Source organism: Etheostoma spectabile, chromosome 18 (assembly GCF_008692095.1).
Source record: "Etheostoma spectabile isolate EspeVRDwgs_2016 chromosome 18, UIUC_Espe_1.0, whole genome shotgun sequence".
Lineage (NCBI taxonomy): Eukaryota > Metazoa > Chordata > Actinopteri > Perciformes > Percidae > Etheostoma > Etheostoma spectabile.
In genome coordinates, this window is record NC_045750.1 from 10,146,435 (window position 1) to 10,156,758 (window position 10,324).

General features: G+C 44.3%; 1 protein-coding gene across 2 annotated transcripts in view; it reads left to right on the forward strand.

The window, feature by feature from the left end:
• LOC116706232 (pleckstrin homology domain-containing family G member 1) overlaps positions 1-10,324 on the forward strand; it is a 40,414-nt gene that overhangs the window by 28,135 nt on the left and 1,955 nt on the right. For both annotated transcript variants that reach the window (XM_032542931.1, XM_032542930.1), the window contains exons 5-17: positions 1,684-1,730; positions 3,461-3,611; positions 3,990-4,121; positions 4,799-4,981; positions 5,096-5,191; positions 5,567-5,653; positions 6,042-6,075; positions 6,219-6,311; positions 6,419-6,480; positions 6,610-6,795; positions 6,907-7,026; positions 7,127-8,972; positions 9,289-10,324. The exon at positions 9,289-10,324 is cut by the window's right edge and continues 1,955 nt beyond it. In XM_032542931.1, coding sequence (XP_032398822.1) covers positions 1,684-1,730; positions 3,461-3,611; positions 3,990-4,121; positions 4,799-4,981; positions 5,096-5,191; positions 5,567-5,653; positions 6,042-6,075; positions 6,219-6,311; positions 6,419-6,480; positions 6,610-6,795; positions 6,907-7,026; positions 7,127-8,972; positions 9,289-10,271 — 4,020 coding nt within the window. In that variant the 3' untranslated portion in view covers positions 10,272-10,324. The remainder of the gene's footprint in view (positions 1-1,683; positions 1,731-3,460; positions 3,612-3,989; positions 4,122-4,798; positions 4,982-5,095; positions 5,192-5,566; positions 5,654-6,041; positions 6,076-6,218; positions 6,312-6,418; positions 6,481-6,609; positions 6,796-6,906; positions 7,027-7,126; positions 8,973-9,288) is intronic.

A 10,324-nucleotide genomic window follows, 5' to 3' on the forward strand; every position in this document is an offset into this window, starting at 1 on the left:
TGTGTGTGTGTGTGTGTGTGTGTGTGTGTGCGTGCGTGTTGAACCAGGACAGACTTCTGTCATCTGCCCTGTGTGTGTATGTCGCTTCCTGTTGGCCGAGAACATCCTGCGACCCCCAAATGTTTATGGACACAAATAGAGTTCAATTAGACTCTCGTGTTATGAAACAGAAAGAAGTTCATTTCCAGGCCTCCAGGAGAGCACAATGAGATGGAAAGATGAACAGAAAAGAAGAGGAATGTAAGCTTATGAACGAGAGGGAAACATCCATTGAAGATCGATAAATAGATGACATTGGAAAATTAAATGGAGATCAGTAGAAAGGGTGAGCGATGAGATTTCCAGGAGCAGACAGAAAGAGGTTCATTCAAGCTCTGTTAAGTCATGCTGTCTCTGATGTTTCTGATGTTCAGAGAGGCTTGCAAGGTGGGAATAACCTCAATTAAAGGGGTGGTGATGAAGTATGAGGGGATATATAATCTGAGTGCTCAGGGCCATTGGGATCAACAGAGACTAAAAGGCCAGGACGCAGGCTAATCATATGCTACACGGTTGACTTTCAATTAGTAGCAATTTGGAGGAGAGAGGATGCCTTGTCTGTGAGCTTCGAGTGTGTAGAGCTGTAAACAGAAAATAACTGGGCCAGTCATGAAAACTGCATCGGTCCACTGCAGATACAGTAGAACCAGTGAGGCAGAAAGGACGTTAAACCTTAAAAGCCTTGTTCACAACCAGTGGTTTTCTATGTTTGAGTCCATTTATTAAAAGGCACTTGAGAGTACAGCTCATCATTTTGCAAACTGTGCTGCTGCGTTTCAGATATTTAAATCAAATTTTCTTGTTCCAGGCAATCATTTTCATATGATGTGAAAAACAGCATAAAGCAAGTCTGCATAAATAAGGAAACGGAAGACTTTTACAATTACTTAAACTTACTAAAGTAGACCTGATGTAATCACAGACTGGGATGTAATTAGTCGTGACACTGCTGATCTTTTACTAATCTATTTCATTAATGTCGTATGGTATGGTAAGATATTAATGGAAACCAATGGCAGTCTAGAATGGTAAGAAAAAACCTGTTGCATGGTCAGCAAAAATAATTATAATAAACAATTCATATAGCACTTATCAAAACCAAAGTTACCACAGTTCTTTTTAAAGAGAAAAAATGCACATAGTCAACACACACATGACAATATAAACCATAAACACATTTGATAAATTCATACATTCATGTACTACTATATATATATATATATATATATATATATATATTAATACACCAACTTGCGCACAGTCATAAATACACACATGCAAACAAATGACCCAAATAAAGTATAGTTTTTTTATTTTTTAAAGCCTTATGATAAAAAATACTTTTTCGTAAGAATTTAAAAAAGGATACTGATTTTTACAAATCTGAGGCAGGTTGTTCAATTTGAGGTGCAGGAGCAAAACCTTTTGATTAGTGTTGTGCTTTAATTGTGTTGAGCCAAAAATCACAACAAAATGCTGTCAGAAATGCTTTCTTATAATGGTGAACTTGGTAAACATTGTACCTGCTAGCATTGTGGCTGTGAGCTTAACATTACGTGACATCATCGTCTCTTGACTCTTGAGTTAGTCTTGTGTCCTGTCAGTTAAATGCATCAACTAATTTGTCCTTGGTGTTTTTTACAGAGTGAAGAATTCCACATTTATACTCAGTACTGCACCAACTACCCACGGTAAGACAGCATCCAAAGTGTGTGTGTTCATGTGTGCTTATCAACCGCCTACTGTACTGTACCAATCTTCTTGTTGTCATCCTATCTGGATCTCACCTCTGCATACCGTCTTCCCAGCGTCTCATGTAGCTCCATTGTGAATGTTGATCAATGCATTACATTTTTCCCCTTCCTGACAAACTGACACGCTCCATAGAAGTCTCCTCAGCAGGAGTCAAAGTGTCTACCTTCAGTTATGCCTCAGGGTCTCTCTACCTCCCTCCCTCCCTCCTTCCTTTGTGCCCCATTTTTTCCATTCTTTTATTAGCTGCCTATTGACAGAGTTACAGGTCATACTGACAGATGGGGCATTATAGTTGTCACCTTATCATATCTAACGCTGTTAATGTTTTAGTAAGCTTTTGTGTCAGTGGGGTCCTATGGGAGGTATAATGTGGAGATTTTGGGGTCAGTGTGTATATTGTGTATGAAACGTGAGGCTATTCTTCATGCAAAGTTACATTGCACCTACCGACACACCTACTCCTCTGGCTACCATTTTTCTTTCACGGTGCATTATAAGAAAGGCACGTGGGGAAAAAACTATTTACAAGCTAATGATGACTAATTTAGTGCTGTGCGTCTGTGTGTGACAGTGTGTGTGTGAAGGGGCTATTGTCAGCTGTTTGAGATAGACCTTCTCCCACATCCACACCACAGCTGGTGACCCCAACCAAGGTCACACACACACATACACACGCGCATGGGGGACACAACACAAACACACACACACAGAGGCTGCAGATGTATCATGGTCATGGTGCGCTCTAAGGTCGGGTTTCCTCAAGAACAATGTGAGGCCTGTGTGGAGCTTCACTGGAATTTAGACATGCAGACATGCATGTGCATGCGCGCGCACACACACACACACACACACACACAGCCTTCTTTCGTTTGTTAAAAAGGCTCTTTCTTCCCCAGTAGGCCACACAGCAAACTAGCTTCAGTAACCAGTAAATGCAGATCAATTCATGCTGTCTGGAAAAACAATGTCATTTGAAAGTGTGATCTAAGGCTGAATTAAGAATTAAGAATATTTTACTATCACCATTTATCGACCTTTAATGGCATAAAAACAAAATTGCATGCAAACCTCAATTCAAAATTAATAAAATGTTTATTTTTTTGCATGTGTGTGTCTGGTCTAATACACCCAACATTAAAACACAATTCATTGCATTGAACGTTAAAGGACAGATTTGCCATTTTTCATACCCGCCGTCTTTAAACATTAGTCAGGAAAAGCATGTTTAGGAAGAGATATTTTAATGGTCAGAATAAACAGGATGAAGGATTACATTTCAACTGTTTCAATGCACATATAGGCATGTGAGTATTGTTTTAAGGCAGACTTGGAAAAATGGTAACCTATCTTTTAATTTAAATTCCTCATGTGATTTTATCTTTGAAATACAGGCAGACTGTATAGACATGTACAGTGATCATGTATTATTTTACATTAATTTGTCATATAGATACAATAAACACAAAATAAATGTGATATAAATTTCAGCTAAAGGCAGATATGCAGATGGAGATCTGCAATCTGCACACACCATGCTGAAATCTTTTTATGTTTTTTTCCTTTTCGTTAGTATTATCTGTCAGGACATACATTACAAATCATCACTGTCAAATTATGGTTTACTACTCATCCCTGATATCTTATTCGCTGTGTTTTGTCTCCACAGGTCGGTGGCTGTGCTAACAGAGTGCATGAGGAACAAGGCGTTGGCCAAGTTTATACGAGAGCGCCAGGAATCTCTGAGGCACTCCTTGCCCCTAGGCTCCTACCTGCTCAAGCCAGTGCAGAGGATCCTCAAGTACCACCTACTGCTGCACGTACGTCTGTTGTTTGTCTCACTCAAAAAACACACTTACACGCAAACAATTACTCTTTACCCACAGAAATGCGAGTACAGGCACATCCTTGTAAGTGTGTAGGACACACTAATGTTTTTTGCTATACCAATACAAATGGATGGACTCAGCTCCCAGTTATAATCTCCATAGGAGAAGCCAAATGTTTAGACATATGGTGCTCAGTATGTATGTTCCTGTGTTTGTATGCCCTGTATCTGCTTGCATTAGAGTGCATGTTTAAGTGTGTGCTTATGTGCAGGAACACACACGGAGGCCTGTATGAGTGCACCCCTGTGCATGTGCATATACAGTATGTGCATGTGCTGACTCCGAGCGTTTTGTGTGTCGTCCATGCAGGAGATAGCCAACCACATGGAGAAGGACACCGAGACCTACGAGGTTGTGCAGGAAGCCATAGACACCATGCAGAGAGTGGCTTGGCACATCAACGACATGAAGAGGAAACATGAGCATGCCGTTAGGTTGCAGGTACGACGAGCACAAAAAGCACAAATTGAGAAAGCTGCTTGATGCAAAAGATTTCAATTTTGGGACCTCCAGTCTACAAACAGGTCCCACACTTTTCACGTCTCTCATTATTCCTATAACTAACACGGACGTGGTAGCGTCAAGCCTTTTCGAGGAGCCAATTCTTTTATTGTTCTGCAGAACAGTTATGTGAAGTCTAGCTTTGAGTCAGCCAAGGCTCTGATCCTCCCCACGTCTTACGCAAGTCTCTGCGTTTCCCACTGGGCTAATGATGGCCTTGCATAAGGAGGGCACATAAAAGGGAAGCTTGTTTCTTTTATCAGCCAAGAGCAAAAAGGGTCAGATGAATGCAGAATGCAGGAATGTGTATGGAAGCATTCACTAGTTTTGAGAAAGGGTTGCCTTGATAGAAATGTTCAGTTTTTGTTGTTTTGTTCTCTATATTATCTTTTTTCTTTTGCTTACCAGTATGCATTTCAGTTTTTTTTCACTTTCACTCATGCATATGAACACCCCCGCTCACAATTTTCTGCATTTTCTTTTCCATTTTTCATTTTAGTTTTTGCTAAACCACATCAGCTCAGATTTATTTTCTGTGTGGTAGCAGGCCAAATGTTTATTTTTAAATGAAATCATATAAACTCTCCGCCCTCTCTGTATTTCTATGCTTTCTACAGGAAATCCAGAGCCTGCTGACCAACTGGAAGGGCCCTGATCTGATCGGCTACGGAGAGTTGGTTCTCGAAGGGACGTTTCGTCTGCAGCGGGCCAAAAACGAAAGAACTCTCTTCCTGTTTGACAAGCTTCTGCTAATTACCAAGAAACGAGAAGAAACCTTCACATACAAGGCTCACATACTGGTCAGTCATGCTCCTAGAAGCATGACATTTCCCAAAGAGACACAAAAATATACAAATATTTCTGCCCAGTAACTATATTAACAAGTCTTCCTTCCATACCTGTCTTTTCTGCAGTGCTGTAACCTGATGCTGGTGGAAGTTATTCCTAAAGAACCACTGAGTTTTAGTGTGTTTCACTACAAGAATCCCAAACTTCAGCACACGGTCCAGGTATAGCAACATTGCATAAGAGAGCACACATCATCACAAAAGTCAAAAGTGTGAATGTAATTACATGTTTCGTTTGAACTGTGCAGGTACCAGCAGCATTGAACAAGAGTTCAATCAGAAAGTGTTAAGGTTATTGTGCGGGTGTCAAAGCTCACCTCACTGAGTTGCTCAGACATGTTGAGTGTTTAGAGTCTAATGGCAGCCATTGTTGTTGCCCAACCACTGTGTTTTGGACAAGCTCTAAAAAATAAAAGATAATCTGCGTGACGTAAGAAAAGCCATGTTGCAAATGTTTGAGGGTTTATCCCAACCCTTTCAGCTGCCTTTTAAACGGCATGTCTGATATTATCTTCTCTCTGATGTTTTTGCCCTCAGGCCAAATCACAGCCTGACAAGCGCATGTGGATCTTACACCTCAAGAGACTCATACTTGAAAACCATCCAGCCAAAATCCCTGCCAAGGTAAGAGCAGCTTGTGCTTACAGCTCCCTCTCTGTTCACTGATGGCGTAAACACAGACTCCTTCATCTCCATCTTTCTTTCCCCCCTGCTTTATCTCCTCACTTCCCTTTTATGTGTGCTGATGATCTTCCTCTCATTTATTTTCATTCAAGCACAATTCCTTTTCTGTTTCTTCACGTCTTTTGGCGGTGTGCAAGTGGAAACTGACGATTCCTCTGCAGGGGTGAAAGTCATTGAGAAAGTTTCATGTGATTAAATAAAGGCGCTACTTGTTAAGTGTCAAACTTGAACACAATTGTTTGTAATGTGGCGCCACCTAGTGTCAAGGTTTATGTTCCTCCATTATCCACCCTTGAACTTACCCTCATTTTTTGTATCTGAATTCTAGGCTAAGCAAGCAATTTTGGAGATGGATGCAATGCGTAAGTGCCAATTAATATATTCATAATTTAACAAAGCCATATTTTACAATATGTTTTAATTGTATGTTCTTCTGCCACAGCTGTAGCCATATCTATTGCATTTAATCATCATGTTTTTCATATCTTTTCTGTCACTTCTCCAGATCATCCCGGGTTTCATTACAGCCCTGATGGAGACAAGAAGGATTCCTCTCAGACCAAGGAGGGTCCAACCCCTCGTAGAGGACGCAGGAAAGGTATGAAATTTAAAGAAATGTACTGTATTTAACAATTACACACATTACAAGGCTAAGCTTTAACAATTAATCAATACTTTTTTAACTTATAATGTTTGACTTTCCAGAACCTCTATCCAAATTGTTGAAGAATGCCAAGCAGAATGCTGCCAACACAGACGGCGAAAAGGTAAGTGATAGCCAGAGATGATGAACCGTTTTCGGTTGAGCAACATACACACACACAGTGTACACACACTCCCAATGAGGTGTTAATCCCATAAAAATTGAAACATTGAAAAAATGTTCTTCTCTCCAGCGAATAAGTCTGGGTGCCACCCTGCTGTCGCCAATGTCCCAGCTGGCTTTGGGCACCATCGGTCGCAGCCGCAGCCTCATCAACCAATCACAGGAGTCCCTGGATCCCGGCGATCACTATGACCACAGTGATCGAGAAGAAGAGCCACATCCGCAGGATGCTGATGATGAAGATGACAGTGGCCTGGTGAGTTTAAAGCTGCCCAACGAGTGATGTTCATTACATATATACTTGTATGATTCCACTTTCATCTCTAGTCCTCAAACACATTGTTAATGCTGAAAACTCTGCATTTAGGGAGGCGGAAAGCGGCTACGAGTCCCTGGCAAAAGCAGTAGAAAGAGGCTGAACCCTCAGGCATCTGTCGACAGTATAGAACAATGGAAGTCCTTCAACATGAGCCCTTCGGACTTACAGGTATTAATTACAAATACACCATGGTAATTTAATTTATTTGATGTTTTTACACTCCCTCAACTACATGTAAAACAACCACTTCTGCTTTCTTTTTCCGCAGAGAGCCAGAGAAACCCTAGTAAGGGAAGGAAGTCGCCACCCACCACTTCTCAGGACACCAAGAGTGATGGAGGAGCCTCCCGAAACCCCCATTCCCTCTGTAATTGTCACAGAAAGTGACCATTCTGTGAGGAACATCTGGGCAGACCACCGTGCTCGCAGGGCCATGTTCCCCACCCGCCAGCGAACCATGCAGCCTGATGATGAGGACGAGGACATCTACCAGATGTTTGTCCCAACAGAGCAGAACGCACCAGAACCAGAGGTACCCTCGGAGAGGTCAGAGGCCACCTCCTCGCCAAAGACAGCTCGACCCTGCAGCTGGCACGTCGAACAGGTGCCCACTGTGCAGATTGACCCTCCACCCAGTGGGAGCAGAGTCCTACGTAGGGCGAGCAGCGCAGGGGAGAAGGCTACAGAGACTCGACAGAGTCCTGATGATGACCCGGCCGATCACAGCAACTTGGAAGTGATACACACTGAATCCTCCAGCAATGACCTATCTGGATCATCCTCAGCCGAGCAGCTGACGATAGACGATATTGAAAATGTGTATGACAACATCAGCTATGAGGACCTGAAGAACATGGGCCTGGTCAGAAGAGACCCAGAAGAGTCACAGAGAGAGACTTCTACAGATGCACAGGGTTCCCAGGGCCAGGCAGCAAGGGCACTAAATGCTCCAGAGGCTACTGTGGTCACAGATGCTAAGACTGAACCAGACAGTTCCTTGGATAGCAATCGGCCCTCCACACAGGAGGAGAGGCCATTTGGGACATGTGAGCTCAAGATAGTGGAGGAGAGCATCTATGACACCATCTGTTTCAGGGAGCCCCCATCAACAGAACTTAAAGAAAAGAATGAATGCAAACAACTACAACAAAAGAGGAACAGTCTGCCGGCCTCTGAACAAGACCTGACTGAAAGCCTTGGGGTCTTTGTGTCTGAGGAGAGCCTCCACTTTGGAGAGGATGAGGGACCAGACACCTCCCACCCTGTCCCATGTTCCTTTGAGCCAGATTATTCCTCCTCGTCTGCCTCTGAGACTTTCTCTCAGCGCTCACAGAAAGGGGATAAGATGTCAGAGCAAGTCGATGAGATCTGGAACGATCTGGAAAATTACATCAAGATCAATGAGAAGAAAGCTGATCGACTCCCTGCGGCCTTCCCTGTTAGTGCCAGTGAGTCGCCTAAGAAGTCATCCTCAGTCAAAAACAGTCCTACAAAGAGCTCTGTTGTAATTAGTTCTCAAGCTGCCAGCCCTCCAACCAAGAGTACCCCAGCACATCAGTACAAACCCCCAACTGTCACCTCCACACCGTCATTCACCATCCCAATCATCAACCTCCCTGATCTTCAAAGTGAAGGCACCACCACAGAAGAAAACCACAGCCCTGCTCCTACGTCATGCCCCCTTCCTGTCACCCCAGAGCCCCTCCCAGGCACAGTAAAGAGCATCCGTAACAGACTGGCTCGCCTAAGCAGCGGTAGCTTCCGCCTAGAGGATGACGACCTGGTGGAGCTTCCTCAACGAAACACCCCTCAAAAGGAAATTCCCCTCAAGGACCTTCATAGCTTGTTTCCAGGGGAGTTGGCAGGTTTTGACTCCCCCCTGGCCTCCTCTTCTCTCCTGCTGGGTGAGTCTGTGGACATTGAACTGGAAAAATCAAAGAACCGGGTGTTCCTGATGGCACGGCAGTACAGCCAGAAGATCAAGAAAGCCAACCAGCTGTTGCGCATGAGAAGCATGGACCCTGGAGACGCTTGTACGCGGACCAGAGCTGAAAAGAAGCAGAAAGACCTGGCAGCCATCTTGGAAGAAAAGAAACAAGGGGGCACTGCCATAGGTAACCAAAAAAACATTTAGCTCTTTGAACGATCTTTTCTGCTTATAGTATTGTTGTGACTAAGAATGCACTAATCTGGCTAACCCTTAAACCTGACTCACTTTCCCACTCTGGGCATCTCCCAATACTCAGCACCAATCTGATTAGAATGCTCTCTATTTCCTTCTTTCCTTTTGTAAGGTCATATAAAGCTTTACATGACATCTCAACTATAAATTGAGACAATCATTCACCATCATTGTGCAAATTTTATATTATAAAAATACAAACATAACCCACTCACACCTTCTTTACATGTTCTGTGCTCTCTCTTCAGGTGCAAGGATAGCAGAGTACTCCCAGCTCTATGACCAGGTAATGTTTAAGGATCCTCCCGGTCCGGCTGGCCCACATCACGCCCATCCAGGGCTGCCATCTTCTCCGTCCATGCCTGAGACCTCCCTGGAGGAGGACTGGCTCCACTCCACTTACAGCAACGGAGAGCTGGCCAGCTTCGTTTCTGCATCCAGCGAGTTGGGCGATGCCCGGGCTTCTTCTACCCCGCAGCGCAGACTTACCTCCGCCTGCTCTATCCCTTCTCTCAAGACCTCCCCTCCCTCTCCAACCACCCCACCGTCCCAGAGATGGAGCTCATGCATGTCGGTGCCAAGCGAAAAAGAGGAGCATGTGTACAGTTCCATTAAGAGACACCCTTCCTTTAATGCTCCATCTTCGCCCTCCTCCTCAAAGTCTTCCCCATCCAGTCACTGTCAGTCACTCAGCGCTCTGGGCAGCCAGCAGCAGCAGAAGAACCAGTCTGGACTCAAATGTAACAGACCCACAGACAGACTCCACGGCCCCAGTCTGGGTCGCGCTGGTCGGCAGAGTAGCCTCCCAGAGCGCTCCACCCAGGGACACTCAGACCTCACTTTACACGATGGTCAACAGGTGGTGGTCCTGAACCGGGCTTCTGCACTGAGCATACTCAATGCCACACAGAACTACCTGGCTAATTTTAAGGATGATGGGGAAGATGATGATGACTATGTAGAGATCCGCTCGGAGGATGAGAGTGAACAGGAGCAGGACAGGTTGGCACGGCGGAACGCCAGCACGGCAGTCCGTTCCAATCAGAACCTGGGTCTCGCCCACACCCAGAGTCTGCCATGCACACCGGCACACTCCTGCAACCCACTGAAGTCTCTGGACCGCCAGCAACTGGAGAAGTACCTGTGGAGCGAGCCGCAGCAGAGCCAACCCAAAATCGTCCAGTCTCTGAGGGAGAAGTTTCAGTGTCTTAGCTCCAGTAGCTTTGCCTGAGTCTATTTGACAATAAAAGCCAAATATATGTAAACATACAGCTTATGGCAACA